Source organism: Balaenoptera musculus, chromosome 6, assembly GCF_009873245.2.
Source record: "Balaenoptera musculus isolate JJ_BM4_2016_0621 chromosome 6, mBalMus1.pri.v3, whole genome shotgun sequence".
NCBI classification, from domain to species: Eukaryota; Metazoa; Chordata; class Mammalia; order Artiodactyla; family Balaenopteridae; genus Balaenoptera; species Balaenoptera musculus.
In genome coordinates this window covers 114,074,650-114,096,750 of record NC_045790.1, presented here as the reverse complement: position 1 = coordinate 114,096,750, position 22,101 = coordinate 114,074,650, and the positions used below count along the sequence as shown (strand labels likewise).

At 62.2% G+C, this 22,101-nt stretch overlaps 1 protein-coding gene across 7 annotated transcripts in view; it reads right to left on the bottom strand.

Annotated features, from left to right (window-relative positions):
• Nucleotides 1-22,101, bottom strand: part of VAV2 (vav guanine nucleotide exchange factor 2) — a 183,741-nt gene that overhangs the window by 23,430 nt on the left and 138,210 nt on the right. For 4 of the 7 annotated variants that reach the window (XM_036854942.1, XM_036854946.1, XM_036854945.1 and 1 more), the window contains exons 6-15: nucleotides 19,507-19,605; nucleotides 17,326-17,394; nucleotides 16,220-16,320; nucleotides 9,254-9,353; nucleotides 8,298-8,393; nucleotides 7,549-7,617; nucleotides 5,938-6,024; nucleotides 3,548-3,633; nucleotides 2,698-2,830; nucleotides 417-526 (exon numbers count right to left, since the gene is read on the bottom strand). In XM_036854942.1, the coding sequence (XP_036710837.1) occupies nucleotides 417-526; nucleotides 2,698-2,830; nucleotides 3,548-3,633; nucleotides 5,938-6,024; nucleotides 7,549-7,617; nucleotides 8,298-8,393; nucleotides 9,254-9,353; nucleotides 16,220-16,320; nucleotides 17,326-17,394; nucleotides 19,507-19,605 (950 nt within the window). Of the gene's footprint in view, nucleotides 1-416; nucleotides 527-1,397; nucleotides 1,413-2,697; nucleotides 2,831-3,547; nucleotides 3,634-5,937; nucleotides 6,025-7,548; nucleotides 7,618-8,297; nucleotides 8,394-9,253; nucleotides 9,354-16,219; nucleotides 16,321-17,325; nucleotides 17,395-19,506; nucleotides 19,606-20,601; nucleotides 20,617-22,101 lie in introns of all 7 variants that reach the window. The other 3 variants (XM_036854940.1, XM_036854941.1, XM_036854943.1) reach the window with 1 other exon arrangement.

Genomic DNA, 22,101 nt, shown 5'->3' with positions numbered 1-22,101 from the left:
TGCACCTGCCCAGAGGCCCCCAGGACCCTGCCACCCTGGCCTGAAGGTCTGATGTGGCCAGGGACCCCCGTGATCACCTTTCTCTGTTGGGCTAATTGGGGCTCCTCCTAGATTTCATGGAAAAACAGCTCTGGGGCTTTTCCCCAAAGGTGACAATCCACCGGCCTGTAAGGGCCCAGGGATCTGGGTCACCGTGAGTCCATCTGGCACCATGGCCATTCCTGGCCACTTGCTGCCCTGCTGGTCAGGTGTGGGAGGCTCGGCCCCAGGGGGAGGGCCCTCTGGCCACTGTAGATTAAAGAGCAAGGCTGCCACCCGGGGGGAGGGGGCTGGCATCCCGGGGGGGCGGGGTTCCCCGGGCAAAATCCACGTGCCACGTGGCATCCCACCCCCACGCCGCTGCCACGGCGACTCACATGGCCATCTCAAACTGTTCCATCCACTTCCTCTTCATGTCTTCCGTCTTGCAGAAAAACTGGAAGCCCTGCTTGCCTTGAAGGTGAATTAGATAGAAGCCGTAGGACCACTGTGGGAGGAGACGGGGGACACGCTTGCAACGGGCATGGCTAGGTGCACACAGGTACACGGGCACATGTACATGCACACTCGTGCCTGGGCCTGTACGTGCACACATGTGTGTATGTGTATGCAGCCTCTAACGAGACGTCCTGGGACCCATCTCCGACCCCCTCCAAGGTGCACCCTCAACTGAGGTCTCTGCTGGTTTAGCCCAGGCCACCTCTAATGACCCGCGTTGAGGCGCTCACCTGGGGCCCCTCCAGGATGCCAGCCCACCCACTTTCACTTCCTAAATGTGATGCCAAAAAAGCTCACTGGTCTGAATTAGAACAACAGAAAAAAACAAAAAAGGCAGAGGAGGCCACGGGCCTGGGGAGCTGCAGCAAAGCCAGCCCAGCCTTCCCACCCCTCAGCCGCCACCAGGCCCGGCCATCGCTCGGGGCTTCTAAAGGGGCCCGGGAAGAAGAGTCCGGGAAGTCTGAGCCCATCTGTGTTAGGAAAGATGGAGGGAAAAAGGAAAAGAGGGAAGGAGGGAGGGAAAGAAGAAAGAGAGGACAAAGGGCGGCAGAGAGAGAACAAGCAAAACCCCAGTGGCTCTGAAACCACCCAGGTCCTTAACCTCCAGGGACCGGGAGTGGGTGGGGCAGGCGGGAGGGGGGGTTTCACTTGACACCCTTTGCAGCCGGCAAATCTGTTATCACAAATACATGTCTCCTCCTAATCCAGACACTGAGGGGAGGAAGGAGGAGAACGCCAGGAACCCAGCCTGGCTCAGGCCCACCCGGGTCCCCAGACCCCACTCCCAGCTCAGAGAGGAAGTGCCGGCATCGGGCCCAGAGGTGAGGAAGGCGGCGAGCACGTGAGCGTCAGGGGCTTACCATTTTCCCGTGAGACTAGGAAGCGCGAGGAGAGGAAAGGAAAAGGGGAGACGAGATCATCAAGAGGCCTGGCCCAGCCCCGCGGTGGGTGCCGCAACCCAGGACACTGCCCACTGCCACGTGCCCCAGGATGGGACCACCATGGCAAGGGCCTTCCTCCCAGAGGGGCAGGTACCGGGGCGGAACTTGGGGGGCTTCGTCTTCAGCCCTGAGCCTGGGAGGTGGCCTCAGGTCACTGCCTCTGGGGCCCCAGTGGCCTGTTTTGGACATCAGGGCTAGGCAGGTCACCCCCAATAGCTCTTCCAGGTGGTACCTGCATTCTACCTGTAAGCTCGGGAGTCCAGGCTCTTTTAGCACTTTGGTTCCTGGCACCCACACCCAGCCCAGGGCTGCACGCGATACGTACTCAAGCACTGGGTGCAGAAGCAGGACTGAACCAGAGAGCATGGCAGCCCCAACGCAGCATCCATTGCACCACCCGCAGCATCCACGGCCCCACCCCCAGCAGCCATGGCCCCTCCCTTACCAGTCATGGCCCCACCCCCAGCAGCCATGGCCCCACCCCCAGCAGCCATGGCCCCTCCCTCACCAGTCATGGCCCCACCCCAGCAGCCATGGCCCCTCCCACACTAACCATGGCCCCACCCCCAGCAGCCATGGCCCCTCCCTCACCAGCCATGGTCCCACCCTCAGCAGCCATGGCCCCTCCCTCACCAGCCATGGCCCCACCCCCAGCAGCCATGGCCCCTCCCTCACCAGTCATGGCCCCTCCCTCACCAGCCATGGCCCCACCCCCAGCAGCCATGGCCCCACCCCTAGCAGTCATGGCCCCTCCCTCACCAGCCATGGCCCCACCCCCAGCAGCCACAGCCCACTGGCTGGACATCAGAGTCCCACAGGCCACAGCAAGGCCCACCCATTGCCCTCCTCCAAAGCAGGAGGGCTGGGGAGGGGCAGGAGGGTCCGCTTGCTGCAGGGGGCCACATGGGCCAGGCGGCCAAGGTCTAAGGCTGGGCTCTCACCAGCGGCCTCGGGCCGGGCCCCTCTGCTCAGTGTCCTCATTGGGGAGCTGCGATCCGGATCGTGCCCCCCCCGACCCCCGCCACACCCCAGGAAAGACTCAGACAAAAGGCCAGGGGGGTGCCGGGCCCAGCACAGAGCGGGTGGAGGCCCGCCCACCTGACCACGCTTTCTCTGGCCACCCCACAACTCCTCCCTCAGCGGGGGTCAGTGCCTGCCCCGCACCGGGCGGCCCAGCCTTAGACGCCCCTCTGTCACCACGAGGAAGCCGGGGGCTCACCTTCTTGACATCCTTGTTGTTCATGGGGTCGTCGGTCATCTTGTGGAAAAGCAGCTCGATGATCTCCTTCAGCTCGTAGCTGTAGCCCCTCCTCTTGCAGACAATGACCACCTTGTCAAACAGGAACAGGTACCTGGCCCGACAGCGCGGCCAGGGACCCGTCAGCACGGCCAGCGCACTGGGGTCCGAGGCCGCGGGACAGTTGCGGGCGCCTGGGTGGGCAGTGCGAGGGTTGCTCCCTTCCCGAGCCTGAGCCCCTCCCCCTGCCTGGCCCACCCGGCTAACTCTGACCCCTCGGCCCGGTCTTGGCTCCTCCACGCCCCTGGCCCCGCCGGCCTTCCTCACAGCACTGGCCTCTGCTGGTCACTGCCCATTTACACGTCCATCCTCCACTGGATTGGGAGCCGCGTGGGGGCAGGGCTCATGTCTTCTGTGACCCCGGCCACGGCCCCAGGCCTTGGACGCAGCAGGTGTGCGTGGCGTGGAGGACTGAACAAGCTGGGGCCGTGCCAGCTCCCCGGGAGCTTTCGCGTCGCCCGCCCGCACCCCTGCCCAGTCCTTTGGCAAACAGCTCACACGGCCGCTCCCAGGAGCCCAGGCGCTCGCAGGCCGGGCCTCTGGCTGTCCCCCAGCCCGGCCGGTCCAGTGCCGGCCACAGGCAGGGCAGCCCCACGGGCGCGGCAGCCACTGGCCGTCGCTCTCACCAGGAAGGAAGGAAGCAATTAAAACGGAGCAACCCAAAGCCAAGTCCACATGAGAAGCTGTTTCCAGACCCGCTGGGGAGCGGGGTGCCCTGGAGTGGCGTGTCAGACTCGGGGGTGCCACCCAGCCCGGCGCCCACTCCGCTCACCTGTCTTGCTTGGTGTGGTTGACTATGGACCGGACCTTCAGTTCCCCGTCGATCTTTGGTCTCCCAAATTCCTCCAGTTTCACTTGCTGGGAAAGAAAGGGCAAGGCCGTTAGCCCCGGTGCCAGAGCAAGTTCCCTACGTGGAGAGAAACGCAGGTGGGCACGCGCCCGGGGCGGCCGTTTTCCGCAGAAACCGAAGGCGGGAGCGATGTGAGACGAGCCCCCCGGTTCCCGGCTGGTGCTGAGGACAGAAGCGGGGAGCAGAGCACAGGGAGGAACTGGGCCTGCAGGCTCCGCGCCCCACAGACCCGGCCCCGCTGAGGACTCCCTCCAGCTCTGCGGCAACAAAGGGCGATTGATGGTGCGGGTCAGTTAACAGGCCACTGTTGTATGGAGTCAGAGCAGGAACCTGGTGGGAAACGCCAGACGCCCGACCCCGAGAAACCAAAGTAAAAAGAGAACAAACAGCGCTTATCAGATAGAGGGCGGGCAGGGCGCGGGGGTCCTGCCGGTGGTTCATCTACCACAGGAAGAGCCTTCGAGTTGAACCCCCTCTCTGGTTTGCAAGGATTTCATTTTCGTTTTCTGCCTGGTTTGCATCTCTGCTCTGCTCTGATTCAGAGAGAAGTCTCTGGCCACGTTCCCTGTGCGGTCTACGTGGACAAAACAGCAAGGAGAGGATGCCGCAAAACATTATCAGGCCAGCCCGCCTGGCGCTACGACGGGGGCTCTCAGCATCTTCTTGCAGAGTTTTCTGCATTTCCCAGGAGCTGCCAGAGCAAAACGAAGAGCGCAGCGTGGGGGTCACCCAGGGTGGGACCAGCACCCTGCTTAGTGACTCAGGGCCTCTGTGTCTCATCTCCAAAGTGCGGGAAGAAAGGCACCAGCTCCAGCTGCTGGGATGGGGTCCAGAGAAAACCACATGGCTGGGCAGAGCAGGGTGCCTGGCCTACAGGAACGCTCCACACCTGCTCACCTGCTGTTTAACTTTTGTCACTTTTGTCACTTGATGAGCAAGAATTAGTCGTATGTAAAAATGTAAAAAAAAAAAGTCTTCGTGTCACAAAAGTAGTGCCCATCCATCCATCGTATAGCACGTAGAAAACATGCAACGCTCAACGAGGGGAAAACCAACAGCCCCAAACCCCACCAGGCACTAACACCACCGCTAACAGCCTGGGGCACAGCCATCCTTAACCTCCTCTGCCCTCTGAAAGGAAAGAAAAATGGGGTCGGGTCATAATGCTGTTCGGCGACTTCTTTTTTCTTTGCTGGATGACCCATCACGATTGTTTTCACGCCACGTGCCTGTACCACAGTCCTTTTTGGGCTCTTCTGACCCTGGTTGGGGGGGACCAGACAAATGGGCACCAGGTGTCAGCCTGGGCATCTGGAGCTTCCTTTGCAAAAGCTTCTGTGCTGATTTGCTTTTGACAGACACTCACCCGGACTCTAAAAGTTCAGAGATCAGAGAGTGAAAATGCATGTAAACCAGTGGTTCTCAGCCAGGGGTGATTCTGTACCCAGGGGACATCTCGTGATGTCAGGAATTGTATTTGGTGGCTATGACTTGGGCCCCTGAAGGGTGCGGGTGCTACCAGCACCTAGTGGACAGAGTCCAGGGGTGCAGCTCAACATCCCACAATGCACAGGACAGGCCCCACAACAGAGAATGGTCCAGCCCCAAATGTCAACAGTGCCGAGGCGGAGAAACCCTGTTTACACATTCAGCAGATCAGCGAGAGGCTGGTACCGGTTGGCACAGGCGGGGAAGTGCCTGCTTCCTGGGATGGCCCATCTCCTCGCCCCGCAGGACACAGTGGATCACCCAACACCCTGAGGCTGAGCCTCTGATGGACCAGGATAAGGTGCCATGAGGTGTCAGCCCTGCCTGCTAGAGGTCAAGGGGGAGGGGAGAACTCAAGGGCAACTCCTGGGCAGGGTGACCAAACCCTCTCTATTGTCCCTCATGGGGACAGGAGATGTGGGTGAGCCAGGGGTCCCACAGCGTAAGGAACCTCACGCTCCCCCGGGCACCGCACTCTCCTCTCGGACCCAAGAGAGTCCCGGTCCAGGCCAGGGAGGGAGGGCAGAGCAGTCAATACCGTTCCTCTCCTCGGGCCCTCAGCCAGTGGCCACCTTTGTGCACAGGGCACCTGGGCTGGTCTAGGCGCACAGCCTGGCAGTGCAAGGTCAGCCGCAGCTCCAGAAGCCGCTCCACCCTCTCGGCGGAGAGCCCTCAGCACGGCTGCACGTGCCTCCACGACCCGGGCGGACAGAGCGTGTGGTCACCCTTCCGCTTATTCAACGCTGAGATTGTGAAAGTCATTTTTTAAAACATGTATATATGGTCATGATTATCTTCACTCTTTGGGGAGTCAACACACTTACCAAGTTTTCTATAGAACTCTGAAATTCGCTGATTTTCTTCAGGGTCTCTTTGTCCCGTTTAACTTCGTTTATGTACATTGCCAGGTCCTGGGACACAACAGAGGCGGGGAGCGGGTTAGCAGGCCCACGCTGGGCAGGGCGTGAGGGGGCTCAGCCACGAACCCCACAGCACCGTCCAAGGGCTTGGGCATCCCCGAAGCACCGTCCACCGTCCCCAGAGGTGGCTGGCCCTCGAAATGACTGCAGGGGTGAGAACCGTCACCCCACTTGACAAATGAGGCAGAAAAGCTGCACCCCATTGGTGGGCCAGGAAATCCCTCCTCCTAGGACAGCTTCTTTCTACCCCGTCACTCGACCACCTTCTAGGTCAGAGTAGAAGGAAAACAACCAGGTCGACCTGGACCAGCCACTTCTTGGCCCTACAGAGCCTCGGCGGAACAAGGGCAAGCCACCGCGCAGCCCGGCTACCCACATGCTGCAGTCTCCTGTTGGCCACCAGGGGGCACTGCCCGCCGCGATCCAGAGGGCCCAGTGGGACAGGCACCCAGAGCCCAGGGTGGAGCCCCTGAGCCAGGCGGTGGGTAGGGGGCGAGAGCCGGTTCCAGCCCCCGCTCCAGTGCCTCGTGCCCGTCCACACAGGGAGCCCACTGGCCAGGCAGAATCTGAGACCCCGAGGCAGGAACATTACAAGATGGGCCTGGTGAGCCGGCCAACCACCGGGGCCTCCATGGCACAGGCCACAGAGTTCGCACAGGACTTGGAGTAAGGCTCTCCAGGAGGACAGGCTGCTCAGAGAAGCTCCAGAAACAGACGGCCGAGCAGTGGGGCGACAGAAGCCAGAGAGGGGGCGATCCCCCTGGGAACGTCACTTCGCAAAGATGGAGGCTGCACAGGACGTTGCCAGGTGACAAGGACAGGCTCAGCCCGAGCCAACACACAGGTGGGAAAGGACGGAGCACCTTCAGGGGCCTGAGAGTGGCCAAGCTTGCCTGGAAGGTGGGGCATTAGGGGTAAACACAGCTGCAAAGCCAGCGCAGCTTTGGAGGCCCGCGTGCCAGGGTGAGGTTCTGGGCCTGACTCAGCAGGCAGTGAGGAGCTACAGAGGGGTTCTGAGAGGGGGAGGGACGTGAGCTGGGCTCTCCTTCTGGGGGCTGAGCTGCAAAGTGGGCTTCCATGGACAGAGGGAGGAGGGGAGAGGCGCTGTGCCTGGGTGGAGTGGGCATTTCAGAAGCAGATGCCACACACTGGGCAGCAGGCAGGGTAGGGCCAGATGGCCCAGAACTGAGTCCGGTGCCTGGATTCCGGCGACAGTCTGGCAGACGGTCAGGGAAGCAGGAGGAAGGGAGGCCCGGGGTGGGGGGGCGGTCACTGTGGGCCAGGGGAGGCTAGAGAAGAGAATCCTTAGGGAAGCCCCCTCCACCCGCCCCCTCTGCCCCTGGTGGGTCCCATCCACCGCCCTGCCCCTGCTCTGCCTCTTGCCGTCCCAGGAAGATCTACATCTCCGATCACTGAGGTAAGGTTGTTAGCGAGCCCAGGTCCAGTCAAAGAGGGCAGGCATGGTCCGTGAAGCCCCAGGCTGGCCCGGCCTCTCCCCTGCCTCGGTTTACCCACCTGCATGGCCTCCAGCGCTTCTTTGAGCTGCTGCCTCTCAGGCCGGTCGGTGGAATGGCTCAGAAGTTCCTGGAGGGGTGGTGAGGAGTGGGTGACCACTCAGGGGTCCCAGCCTGGGCCCGCTCCCCACCAGGCCCCAGGTGTGCAGACAGAGCCAGGCCCTCGGGACAAAGCCCCCCGCCCCATAGGCTCTGATCCAGCCGCCCAACTCTGGCAGACAGACAGCGAGCCCTCCCCCAGGGGACACACGGCTTCAAGGCGAGGTGTCTCCAACTCTTGTGGATAACGGGGGGGACATTAAGACAGCACAAAGCCAGGGGCCGAGCTAACAGGTGACCTGCTGATTCACTAAAGAGCCTTTCCTGGCACCTCACAGAAACTACTGTCTCCCGCGCAGGTCTGTCTGTCCCGAAGGATTTCCTGTTTCCGTGGCTACCAGGAAGCTCAGGGACTGGGTTAAGAGATCAGCCCCAGGAGATCTTATTTCTGGCCTGAGGATGCTTTTCTGTCTCTCTGTTTTTCTTTTCTCTTACTGATTTAAATCATAATTTTCCTTGTATACTAACTGACAAACATTCATAATACCTACAAATACTGCGTAGCTCTTGATACTTATTTTGCAGTTTTTAGGCGCTAAGCACGGGCTGCCTTACTCCGTGTGCTTGCTCATCTGTCACCCTGGCCTGTCTGTGGGCTCCACGCCACGCCCCGGGGGCTGCCGGGCCCTGACCCACTCCAGCCAGTCTCACCTTGAGGAGCAGGTGGTATTTGAGCACCCTCTGCATGGGGACCACCAGCAGGTCCTGCAGCTTAAACTTCCCGTCTTGGACCTTCAGGGTGCATTCCTGGGCGTCGGGGGAGGAGCAGGCGGAGTTAGAGCACCCTTGCCCGGGGACACCGGACCCCAACACTCCCATCCCCCAGCCTGGGGACGGGGGCAGACCCGAGCCCTGAACTGCGGCCCAGGTGTCTGGTCTTCCTCTGGTCCGGCTCCCAGAGACCCGCCCCAAACCAGGCGTGTGCAGAGGGGTGGCCTTCACAGCAGGCGGGCAGGGGGACTGCTGCCTCTCATAGCCTCAGGGGTCTGCAGTGGCCACACGGGGGGGATTCTGAGTGACCCCTGGCCTGGGGTCTACCAGAGACACTGGGGGAGGCCAGCTCACACTAAGGGGGGTACCGCCCTCAGCAACCAGGGGCTCCCCACTGGTTGCCTGGACACACGAGGGCATCGGGCCTCTCCGAGGGGCGAGTCACCCCCAGCACGGCCGGAGCAAAGGGACGTGGCACCAGGGTTCACCCTGAGAACCGTCTGACCGGCCAGATACAACATGGGAAGCCCAGCCTCTGGGGGGATGACGCGGCAGGGGTGGGAGGCTCCCAGCAAACGTCCGTCACCTGGGGCCCCCGTGGGGTCCCGATAGGCCAGGGTCAGGGGTCAGTCACAGCCCCCCACTCAGCCGGATCTGGTCCTGGGGTCCTGCCACAGCTGCACCCAGGCTGGGCCCTGGCCTGGGCTGGTGACCTCCCCCTGCCCACTCTCAACCCCAACAAAATGCAAAAGGAAAAAAAATCATCTGCCAAAATCACCTACAAAAAACGTCCCGTCACTGCCCCGTCCCCAGCTTCCCATGAAACGGGCATGAGGCCGGGGAGCTGGAAGCTCGGAAACGGCAAGGGATGGGCCAGGCCAGGAAGCCCCAAGTACCTCGACTTTCTGTCTGAAGTCCTCCCTGCTGGCGAGGAGCTGGTTCAGCGTGTTCTGGGCGTGCTCCATGCGGCTGCAGTACTCCCCGTAGATCAGGAGCCTGGACGGTGGGTGCACACACACACGCACACACACACACACACACACGCGGTGTGAGCCCGTGCCGCTTTCACGTCAGGCTGTAAGCGCAGCATACGGCTCTCTCCCCGTGACAGCTTCTCACGTGTTAGCACACTTAACGGTTTTGTTCTTTCCATGAGGCTGCCAACCCTTCCCTGCCCTGCCCAGGAGGAGGGCTGCCAACCGTGGGGAGGCAGGGGCACGCTGCCTTCCCCGAACCCAAGGAGGCCCTCTTCTGTGGTTCTGTTTCAGGTCAGGACCGGGTTTGGGGGTGCCGCCCTCAGCCCCCCATCCCGCCCCTGGAAAGAGCCAAAGCCAGACAGAAGCCCCTGCCTCCCCAGGTGGCTCATGTTCCAGCCCGCAGGCAGTGGGCACTAAGGCCCGGCCCGGCTCTGCGCTTGCCCTGGGGGGCCGGCCCCTGAGCTGACATTTCGAGGTGCGGGGACCCCGTGGGTCAGCCCTTGTTGCTTCCACATGGCCCCGACGGTCTGTGCCTGGGTTCCAGCCACCGGCCTCTCAGGGCAGGGTGACGTCAGCCCCCATCACCTGGGAGACGGGGGGCTGGGAGGAGCCGCGGATCCAGGGGAGATGCGGGCTGGGGAGGGGGGAGCAGGAGCTCTCTCTAATCCAGCCCTGCCTTCCCCGCTTCCAGCCTCCCCTGCGCCCACTGCCTGCCTGCCATCCTGGTTCTCTCCTAACACCCTCTGCTTTGCTCCCCACCACGATCCTCCAGGGCCGACAGACCAGAGCCCCCGGCACCAGGGGCCCGGCGCTCTCAGGGCCTTGGGTTACTAGCCTGAAACTTCATCTTTCAAAATCTTGTCACCCGACTACCGAGTAGGCCCCTGGAGGACCAGGCAGGTGACGTCGTTGGCTGTAATAAGGATGACTGCAAAGGTCACCACCTCTGGGAGCTACCAGGGCCAGGAGCTTCACGCACAGCGTCACGACCCTTTAACCCACTTACAGAGGTGGGGGTGATGAGCCCCACTCTCCAGCGGGGAAACCAAGGCCTCAATGAACTTGCTAAGAATCACCAGCTAATAAAGGGCGACACCAGGAGGCCAGGCCCCGTGCATGATGTTCCAGGGACGCCCTGCCAGACGCAGGTTAGGCTGTGTGTCAGCAAACGTCTGGCGGCCTCTCCCGGCCCAGCTCTGGGAAGCACGGGTGAGGATGACCTCAGGCCCATTTCTCTGTCCTCCGCGGACGTTGCTTCACCCTGGGGTACCTGGCGAGGCGCTGGGGGTAGGCAGTCAGGCCTGTTGCTGGCTTCACTTTGGAGGAGATGACACTGCATCCCGCTGGGTCTGTGGGACACCCCAGGCTCTCCCTGCACGGCCCGAGGGACCCGCGGTGACCACACCTGGGCCGGGCATCCAGCACCCCGGCTCTGCCACCTGAGCCCCTGGGCAGGTCTCCCCTCCCTGGGGCCTTGGGGGTTTGGGACAGATGGCCGGGTCCTGAGTCCCAAGCCTCGGAAAGCACCCGGCCGCACCTGGCAGAGTGTGACACACTGACCAGGAGCCACTTTGCATGAGAACCTGAGCCCTGGTTTCCACTTCAAGGAGTCTGCTATTAAGTTCAGGATTTTCATATAAAAGTTGATTAAGGGGCTTCCCTGGTGGCGCAGTGGTTGAGAGTCTGCCTGCCAATGCAGGGGACACGGGTTCAAGCCCTGGTCCGGGAAGATCCCACATGCCGCGGAGCAACTAAGCCCGTGCGCCACAACTACTGAACCTGCGCTCTAGAGCCCACGAGCCACAACTACTGAGCCCGCGCACCTAGAGCCCGTGCTCCGCAACAAGAGAAGCCACCGCTCATCACAACTAGAGAAATCCCGCGCACAGCAACAAAGACCCAACGCAGCCAAAAAGAAAGAAAGAGAGGGAGGGAGGGAGGGAGGGAGGAAGGAAGGAAGGGAGAGAAAGAAAGCCAGTTTCATGTACTGAAGTTTAAGAAAAAAACCAGAAACTTGGAAGTAAGGCAACGCACACACGGAGGACTAGATGGTTCAAGGTCCCACTGGAGCGCCTGGGAACACCAGCCACCCGAGGCCCCGGGGAAGGCGGTCTCCCCGACCCGGCCTGATGCACGCTTGCGTGACATTGCTCTGTACACGTGATTTCCGTCACGCTGGAGAAGCAACCCAAAGGTTCCAGCGCTCTTGCCACGGAGGAAGTCGACCGGTTCGCGTGTAACGTGGCCACCTCATTCCTAACTTCTGTCCCCGCTGACCCTGCGTGCCGGTGTCCCGGGCTGTCAGCTGAGCGAGCTTCGTCACGCTTCTGCTCTTCCACGAGGTGGCAGATGCTGGCCGCCAGCTTGGGGGTATGTTATTTAACTGCTTGAACTTTCAACCCCGACCCCATAAAGGGAGGCTGAATGCCTCTCACAGAAATACATCTGACGCCTTAGTTCCTCACTGCGTCACTTCTGTCTCAGCCCACACAGCCGGGGACAGGACGGAGCGCGTCCCAGGACACAGGTGATGCGCCCAGGTGTTCACCCGGGACACGGGAACAAGCTGAGACCACGCGTGGCCAAGGCCCCACCCCTCTCCCGTCCTGAGCTGCCCCATCTGGGAAAGGAGGTCTGGACAGGGCGGGAGGTAAAGGGCTCTCCAGCTGATGGTCCCAGGGCAGCCCTCCCGACAGGGCAGGCACGCGAACCCCTGCGGGGGCTCTAGGGGGTACGAGAGGGTTGTCCCTGTGCAGGACCACCTGACCTCGGGCTTTGAGATGAAAGGCCCCCAGAGACCCTGGTTCCCGTGAATGGAAATCACAGCCAGAGGGCAGCGCCGTCCACCTAACCTAAGAGCAAGGAGAAGCTGCAGAGCGCCGAAGCCCTCACCTGCCCAGAGCCTCTCTCTCCCCACTCACGGAAATCCCACGGGGTCCTGGGGCGGGGAACCTGCCCTTCTGAACGACGTTCCTCCTAACAGCACTTGTGCAAAGCCCCACAGACAGTCCCTCCTAAGAGCTGGTCCTCCCACCTTACCACCGGGCCACCAGCTCCCCAGGCTCCATCCAGCCCGAACCACGGACCCACGAGAAGTCAGGCTCCAGGCCCACCTTGGTCAGCCCCAGCAATAAATACAAACAGTGTGACTTCAATGCAAACCTTGCCCGAGAGCCAGCTCCCTCTGTGTGGGAGACGTCTCCTTTAAGCCCACATGGCAAGGTCAACAGGAGCATCTGCCTTGTCTGAGGCTCGAGGCTGCATTAATGGGAGAATAAGCTCCAAAAAGAGGGAGGTGATTGTCCTCTGCCATTCCGCACTGCTCATACCACACCTGGATACTACCCCAGCCTTCATCAGTGAGGAGTTGCCGGCATCTTGCCCCTTGAATTCCTCAGTGGCTTCTCCTGCCCTCATTAAAAAAATTATGAATCCCTATCTTGGCCCACCAGATCCTGCAGAGCCCTGTAACTGCTCCTTGGAGAGCCTCCCCTTCGCCCCCTCGCTCTCACTCCTCCGGCCTCTGGCAGTTCCCCAAACGGTCAGAGCTCCTGGCTGACCCTCAGCTTCTACAGTCAGAGCTCCTGGCTGTCCCACATGGCTTCAGGGCTGATCCCCTCTCCCCCAGGTCCTCAGGGGGCCCCAGCCTGTGCTACAAGTCCCTCCCCCACATCCCCCTCCCCTTCCCTGTGCTCTCAGGCACCATCACAGCCCACGACAAGTCTCTCGTCTGTGGACTCATTTCCCAGGGAGAGCCGAGCCTGCTTCGCTCACCACGATGTCCTTGGCCCAGAGCTCTGGAGCCGCACACAGCAGGCACCCCATAAATGCTTGCAGAATCGGTAAACCAGCGAACACCAGGGCCTTGGGGGCTGACTCAGAAATAAGAAGGGACGTGCCAGAAAAGGCGGACGCTGGGAGGGGCGGTGATTTGGCAAATGAGGTCTGATGAAATGCAGCCAGCCCCTCCCCCAAAGGGACCCCAAGAAAAGTGCCTGGACCCCCGATGCCTCGCTGGGCGGGTGACCATCTGCAGAGCTCTCGGTGCCAGGATGCATTCTGCTCATTGCAATTCTCCGAGGCGGAAACGTCAGTCATTCCCAGAGGAAAGGAGGCCTGGGGGCAGGCCAGCCCGAGGTTGTGTGTAGCGGATGGTGCGAGGTCTTGATCACAGGCAAACTGGACCACGGGGACAGGCCAGGCAGCAGAGCCCTTGCGCCGGGGACGGGGAGGGTCCCAGGAGAGGGCAGGTCACCCATCTGTACCTCGGCCACGCGGCCTTGAGCTGGGTTACTGGGCCTCAGTGCCCGTCCGACCCCCAGCCAAGGCGCAGCACTAACGAGGTGCTGAGAAGTGTCCGCTGTGCCCATCACCTGGGCGAGGGTCAGGTCTGACAGTCAGCTCAAGTCCACCAGCGGGGCGCGCCCTGGGCTCACCTAGCACGGTGGCTTGCAGCCAGGTGAGAGGAAAACCTTGTTGGGGGCAGAGGGCGGGTTAGGGAGCCGGCCTGACCCCCAGACCTGATCCCCATCCCCTTGCCCGGGCCGGCCAGCATGCCCTCACCTGCTGGTGCCTGAAGAAACCTTGTCTGCTCTCCTCTGGCTGTGTCTGCCACCCGTACATGGGCACTGCCTGCTCTCTCATGGCTTCCGGGAGCCCCCTGACTCATGGCCCCTCAGAAAGCAGGCTTGAGGATCCTCGCCCGTGCAGGAGGCCACAGCTCCTTGCCTGGAGCTACAGGGCACCTGGGGGAGGCACGTTCAGGTGATCCTAGGTGAAGGCGCCTGGGAATGCATCTGCCTGTGCAGAGAGGGTTGTGAGCGGAGCTGAGAGTTACCTGATGGGCGATGCAGGGGACCCTCCCGCACATGAGGGTGACACGGACCCAGGGTCCCCACCGGCCTGTGCCTTCTACAGCTCCCAGGATCCCTCATCAGACCCCAGGAATCGGTTTTTTTTTTTGGCTGCGTTGGGTCTTCATTGCTGCGCGCGGGCTTTCTCTAGTTGCAGCGAGCGGGGGCTATTCTTTGTTGCGGTGCGCAGGCTTCTCATTGCAGTGGCTTCTCTTGCTGCGGAGCATGGGCTCTAGGCACGCAGGCTTCAGTAGTTGTGGCACGTGGGCTCAGTAGTTGTGGCTCACGGGCTCCAGAGCGCAGGCTCAGTAGTTGTGGAGCACGGGCTTAGTTGCTCCGCGGCATGTGGGATCTAGTTCCCAGACCAGGGCTTGAACCCGTGTCCCCTGCATTGGCAGGCGGATTCTTAACCACTGCGCCACCAGGGAAGCCCCAGGAATTGGTATTTTTAACAAGCTCCCAGGCGGCTTCGACAAGCAGCCAGGCAGAGGCACCACGAAGACAGAACCTTTGGGCTCCTTCTCCAAAGATTCTATGAGGGATAGAAAGCCAGGCACCGTCTCCTGATGCATCTCTTGAGATTTCAGTGGCTAAAACCACCATCTCCCGGGACCCTGCAACGCTGGCATCCTGTGAGCCCTTCACGTCATCTGGCTTCGTCCTTGTCAGTATCCCGTCTTGAAGCGCCAGCTGCCAAGGCGCGAGGGAAAGAAGCAGGGGCCCGAGCTCTCCGCTGGGACGGCAGAGCCATCCTGACAGCTGCCCCCTCACACCTAGTTGGAAGCTTCCGGAATCCCAATCCCCTCTGCCAGGCTCCAGCAGGACATTCTAGAGAACAGAAGGCTGCCTCCGTACCCCCTCCATCAACTGGGGTGACAAACAGAGGCGCTTAAAGCAAACAATCAAATAGATTCACAGGGACCATGTAATAGCAGTATACTTTTTTTTTAAAAAAACGCCCCTGCGTTGATTCCTAATGAGCTGTCACTCTCTCCCATTGACAGTCTTGATTCTGGACCAGGGACCCCACTAACGGGCATGATTATCACAGGTGACTTTCCGGCGGGGTGGAGGCCGGCACCCTCTCTGCGTCTAGACTCAGCCTAACCACCTGGGAGGGGCCTGGAGGAGACAGGCCGCCTCGGATTCTGACAAGAGCATCTATACCCCCTCGGGCTCCATGGACACTTGCCCCAAAGCTGCGGAGACTCGCACAGGACCAGGGCACCACTGGAAGATCCAGGGCTCTGCGCTTCTCGGTCTTGGAACCACGTCTCCCCACATTCAGGGCTGAAGCCAGTTTATGCCACAATGGCCACGCATCCGTGTCCAGGGCTGCTGTCCGCACCCCCGCCCGGCTGCCCAGATCCGGCCCCTCCACCTGCACGGTCACCGCAGGCTTCGTTGGGTGTGGACCAGCGTGTCGGCAGCGCTGGCCTGGCCTCTGCTCACCCTCAGGGCACCAAGTGGCACAGACGCCATTGTGGCCCCTGACCGACAGATAAAGAAGTCTGGGTGTGGTGTCGTGTAGAAGCAGCGGCATGGCCTCAGCCCTGGGGACCCGGAGCCTGGGCTCTCAGCCATGGCTCCCTGCAGCCCCTGAAGCCCCTCACTCAGGCTGGCACAGGCGGGGGTGGGTGCCGTTATTGCAGTAGCAGGTGCCACAGGTCACCGCCCCCCCAGGCACAGAACTCAGGGGCAGACTCTCCCGGTGCCCGATCCCCCTGGGGTCTGCAGCACGGCAGGGGCATCGTGATGGCACGAGTGTCCTTCAGCCACCAAGACCCCCAAGAATAGAGGCAGAGGGGGCGGCTGGAGCCCCCGAGAGGCCCCTCTCATCCAGGCTGCGACGGCAGGGAGGGCAGGCGGTTTTCTCAGTTTACAAGTGAGGACAGGGTGAGTGTGGGAGCACCGACCCCCGCCTCGGGCACCACGCAGCGGTAACCTGGGTGAACTCGCCCACCAGCTCTGCCCCGTCCCCATGATGGAACCGGAGAGGCGCCCGGACGCCCCAGAGGCCCCGGCCACTCACCTTTCCTTGAAGTCCAGGAAGACCTTGGCCAGCGTGCTGCCCCCCGCCATCATGGACACGTCGATGGCCCTCAGGAAGCTGTGATGCACCTTGATTAGGTCCTGGGACAAAAAGCAACCACGCATGAGGAGGCGCAGCAGGCTGGGGGGCACGCGGGCTCTGCGATCACGCTCTTTCCGGGCTGCCGTTTCGACGGGAGGACGTCCCCGTGAGCGGCCAGGCGCTGGGTGCACCTCCTCGCGTACACACCGGGTGCCGTTCACTAGAAGGTGCTACAGCCGTCCACAGTCTGCAGCAGCCTGTCCAGACACACGGCGCCCGACCCCAGCCAGCATCCTCGGGACCCGCCCGCTGTGTGAGGGGCTGAAGGGGCTCAGGGGCCCCGAGGGGTGAAGTCTCTCCACTGTGGAAGGGGGGCCTTGGCCCTGGGGAGGTGTGTCCACACTTCAGAGCAGAGGGGCAGCTAGCAGGCAGCACCATCCCCCATCCAGGTTCCCAGTCCTTCCGCGGCCACGTGTGCCACGGCTCACGGCAGGATGAACTCTGGGTCGGGGGGCGCAGGGGGCGCGAAGCTCCGGGGTCTGCGTCAGCCTCACCCAGGAGGTGACCAGCGCCCACCCCTCAAGCCGCTGGCATCCCGTGCAAGAGCAGGGCCAGCGCTCCCCGACGAAGCCCACCCACACGCAGCTTCCGGCCGCGGCTCTGCTGACCACATCAAGGTGAGCCTCCCCACGCGGGATGGCCCTCCGGTGTCCGTGTTCAGACACTGCAGAGCAGTGAGGGGGCTCTGTCTGCTCAGAGAGGGGGAGGGGACACACTTCCCTCCACCGATGACAAAACCTAATGCTTCCTCCAGGGAGTGTGCATACCCGCCAGCACAGTATTGGGCAGGGAAGCTCCGAGAAGCTGTGTCCTCCGTCTCCTAAAACCAAAGTCCCCGAGAAAAGGGGGGCTGCTCACCGCCCCCCATCTGTCAGCCACGAAAGCACCCTTCAGCCAGGATCAACCATGCAAGCCCTGGGGACGGTCAAGCGGGAGCCCGCCTGACGTCCGAGCAGGTCAGGACCTCCAGCCCGCACACGGTGAGCCAGGGCTGGGACCCTTACCTCCAGGTTGATGAAGATGGCCGCCATGTCCGCCGGGCTCAGCACCAGCCTCAGAGGGGTCATGTAGTTCTGGAAGAGAGAAGCCCATCACTGCCATCACCGCCTGAAGGATGCCAGTCACCTTCGAGGCCACAGTCACCGGTCGGAGGGACTCTAACGGCCTCAGAGACAACAGGCGACTGCAGGCAGCACCCCCGTTCCGCCACCAAGGGTCCTGCGGGGCGGCCGCTCAGCCCAGCACACGCGGGGGCTCCACGCTTACTGGAGAAGGGGAGACCTGCGCGGGAAGTGTGGGACCGGGTGGGGGTCAGGCCCGAGGCCCAGCGCGAGCACCCGCCCCGCCCGGTGGGCAAAGCTCCCCAGAGGGCCCCTTGCATGTGGCGCTGGACTTCCACCCGAAGGCCAGCCAGGGTGGGCTCTGCTTTTTGAGATATTTGAGAAAGTGGGGTCCTCCCGGGAGGTGAGAGACATCGCCCAAGGGAGCGCCTGAGGACCGAGAAAGTGCCGTGATTCCCACCCGACACCACTTCCTGAGCCTACACCCATGAGTGCGCCCCCAAATCTGTCATCAAGAGGCCCACTCCAGCCCCGCAAGCGCCACAGTGGCAGGGGTGCTTCTGCCCCTGGCCTCCTGGAGGCCCCCGCAGGGGACGACCAGCCACCCTCCCCTCTCCCTGCCCCTTCTCCCACAGGGTCCTGGTCCCCTGGCCCTCTCCTTGGCCGCTGTGTGGAGCAGGAGAGACCTGTCCAAACGAACAAACACTAGTGGCTGCTGGACGCACCCAAGCACTTCTCCCTGTGCCGTGCCAGCACCGGCCACTGTGTGACTCGGTTTCCTCCCCTGACACGGGGATGGCGACACGGCTAGGGGACGATTACAAACACGATCATCCCCAAGAGCACTCAGCACACGCACGCCCCGGCTGGGCACGGCCCCAGCTCAACCCCCGCCGTGCACTGCGCCCGTAGATGGGCAGCACCCGCCCTCAAAGCCCACATCCCGGGGGTGGAGACGGGCCACAGCGGCCCGCCGGTTTTCTGCAACGCAACTCGGGCTACGTGAAGCCTGCAGGGCCCTGGAAGGAGCTGACCCGGGAGCTGGGACTCAAAGGAGTGGGACTGCTGGGGGCGGGGTGGGCAGCTGGGACCGTGTGTCTGCAGAAAAGCTGGTGGTCGGGGGAGGGGAGGAGCTGAAGGGCGGACACACAAGGGTTGAGTGGGGCGGGAGGAGGGGAAAGGTCAAGCCTGGGCCAGACCTGGGGCCAAGCGGCATCTCACGACTCCTGGCTGGAGGCTCCACATTGCCCTAAATAGTGGGGATCTACTTGGGCAACCCCATTATGGCTACACTTGGCCCTACTCTGCAATGAAAACCTAGCCAGGAAGGGTCTATCTCAAAAACCGTGTTGGTTCTTTCAGGCCAGCGCACACTGGCAGTGGGCAGTGAGGATGCCCAAGTGACGGGGAAATGGCTCTGTGCCAGTGCCCACAGGAGGCCAGGGCGGATGGCAGGAGAAGGCCCATCCGTGGTTCTCCGGGAGCTGGGCAGGCCGGCAGGGAGACGGCAGCGACCAGCCATTGAGGGGAGCACACGGTCCGCCACAGGAGCTCCAAAGACTCACGTCACTGGGCCCAGCTGCGCCCCACGTGCAGGATGCCCACGGTGGGTGGTACTGCGGTTGTCGCAGCTTACGGAGGGGCAGGCTGAGTGCAGGCAGCCCCCCAGGGGGGAGGTGTACATCAGGAGCTCACTCGGCGCCTGGCCTGGGTGGGAGCGTATACAGAAGGCGTCTAGCTCTGGGTGAGGATGCAAACATAGAGAGCCTAGCTCAGCGCATTCAGGAGCAGAAGCCGTAACGACGCCCCGTTTAGGCTGGAAGGAGCCTCCGAAACAAGCTCAGGGACAGTCCAGGGTCCGAGCTGAGGCCAAAGGGTGGGAGGTGGGACCAGGGCCAAGGGTGGCGGCTGACGAGGAGACTGGCCTGAGTGGAGCCCACAGCCTGTGTGGGGGCAGAGGGCAGAGGGCAGAGGAAAGGTGAGGGCGACCTCCTTTTTGGTGGAGGGTGCAGAACCGAGAGGGCCCCTGAGCCCCGCCTCCGTCACCGCTGCCCTGAGTCCCTGCCCGGTGACAGCGTCTCCCAGGAGGCAGGGGTCCTGGGTGGCCCCGGCGGCCACGCCCACCTTCTCAATGTCCTCCAGGGTCCGGTAGTACTTGGCTTCCGTCTCCTGGATCTCCAGCAGGCAGCAGTTTCTCTTGTCGTCCTCCGTCATGCCCATTTTCTAGAGGGGACACAGGAGGTCAGCCAGGACCCCGCCATGCCCTCCACCTGCCGCCCGCCCGGGCTCGGCCGTGGGGTCACTGAGCGTGAAGGGGGCCGCATGGGAGACAAAAGGCCCTTCCCTTCCTTTCTGCAGACGGGGAGGCTGAGGCAGAGGGGAGGGGACGTGGTGTGACCCTGAGAACTGACGACAGCGCAGAGATGGGACAGAGGCTTCTGAATCTCTCTCCTCCAGACTGGTCACCCCCTCCAGCATATACAGCAGGCGTCACATGCTTAAAGCGCCGACTGTGTGCACAGGGAGAGGGTCTGACCAGCTCCCTGAGGACCCGTGTCCACCAAGTGATCCACCCTCCCAGCTTCAGCCTGCTACTGCCTCAGAGAAAGAAGCCAATTCCCCACAGGGCTGGACTTTCCAAATGTCCACTGCCTCTGACCAGGTTCTGAGCTAACAGCCCGTCGGCAGGGGTCACTGAGGACACGCCTCTGAGGCAGGGCCTGCCCCACCTCTGGGGTGGGACTGACCAAGAGACTGTGGCCACAGGGGCCGGAGAAGAGGCAGCAGGTGGGCTGACTGTCGGAGGTTCTGTGGATGGTCCAGACACTCTCCTTAAGTCCTTTCAGGCTGACTGAGCAAGCAAGGCTCCGGGGAAAGAGTGCTGGGATGTGGGACGTGCCATTTGGACTCATACCTGCCCTCCTCCTCCTCCAAGAAATGCCCCAGGGCCCCGCATGGGTTTGCTGGGGCCACAGTTCTCCAAAGTAACCTGCCAGGCGGGCACATCACCCAGGCCCCCCAGGCTCCTTCCCAAAGCCCGAAGCCCCGCTCAGCCTGGGAATTCAGTGTTGAGGGTTCACAATTCCCCTAAAACTGTATGTAAGAATGTGTTGCCCAACAGCGTCTCCCTGGGGACAGGGTCCCGAGTTCCTCCCGGAAGGCAGAGGAAGACGGTGCTGGCAGAACTGACCCCGGGCTTCCCCTCCACCTGCCACTTACCTGCATGTATCTAATCTGAAAGCATGGAGAAATAAATAGGGCAAAGAACCAGTTAGCAATGCTTATGCTTATTCAAGCCGAGCTTGGAGAAGTCAGGGAGCTCGCCCACATTAGCCAACAGCCCCAGAGATCACATCACACCCTCCGCCCGCCCGCATGGCAGCCTGGCTGGGCCGGGGGTGGGGGAACAGCACCAGGACCGAGCACATGGCAGCTTCCCCACGGCCGGGCTCTGAGAGTGGCACCTGCCATCTCCTGGCTGTATCTTCCTTTAGAAACATCACTATTCCCAATACTTTCCACTTAGACCGTTCAGATAGCTCCAGACATGACAGGGGAGGAAATAAAACCAGCTGTTTTATCTCAGAGGACCTGGCGGGTGGCAGGAGGCCCGCCCTGCCTGGATGGACAGGACAGCTCGTGAGCCCAGCGCCGAGACTTGGGACACTAAGCATCGCTGGGCAGGTGGGACGCTGGTTTGTCCCCAGGACACAGGGGGGCATCTCCCCCAGCCCCGCAGGTCCTGCGAACGCCCCGGGTCCTGTCATGTGCCTTCAGCACCAGGGACAGCAGCGGCCTCTGGGGAGCGCCCACTCGAGCAAGCCAGGTGCAGACGGGGTCTCGTGGGACCTCGTACAGCCAGGGGGCAGGGGGTCCCCCCAGACGACCACACAGGCCACTACACCCACATGCCCTCTCCTGACCCAAGGACACCCAGCTTCCAAAGGGCTTGGGGAGTCAGGCGGCGCCCATCTCACTCAGCTTGCTGGCAATGTGGGAGGCCAGCCAGCCGCTCAGGCGGGCTCTAGGGTGGCTAAGGAGAGCCCTCCGGCCCCCTGAGCCCACTTCCCTGGAAGGTGAAGCAGAGCTGCCTACCGTAAGGCTGCCCGGGGCGGGGGCAGACCTGGGCTCACAGACCCACAGCTGACTCTCCAGAGTGAGATTCCTGGTAACTGTGGGGACCGAAACCCACCTTCAGACCCTTGAGGGGCAAAATGAGAAACCCGTTCTTAGAAGCAGCATCTGGGGCTGTGAGCCGACTGCGGGCATCTCGGCATGTCTCCCGGCAGAGAGCGGGAAGGGCCCCTTTGAGAGGCCTCGTGGGGAGCTGTGTCCTACCCTTTTGTTTCTCCACCACCAGCTGGTGGCTTCCACGCTGAGGGAAAAGGCTGAAACCTGCTTTCAGAGAAATTGCCCCCATTTCTTTGGTGAAGGCAAATGGTATCAAAAGCCTCCATAGTTGGCAACTGGCATCGCGACTGCCCCCAGGAGTCTGGGGGTGCGAAAGGGCTGTGGTCCACGCCACCAGGTCCCCGTCTCCTGTCCTGGCCTGGCAGGAACCCTCCCTCCCCGGTACAGCAGCTGCGGGCAGCACGCGGAGCTGCAGCAAACGAACATCGGAGACGTGATTAGCCGACGCCCGTCGGAAATAAACATCCTCGCGCAGGAAAGACGCACGGCTGGCTAAGGGCAGAGGGATGCAGGCTGCCTGAGACCAGC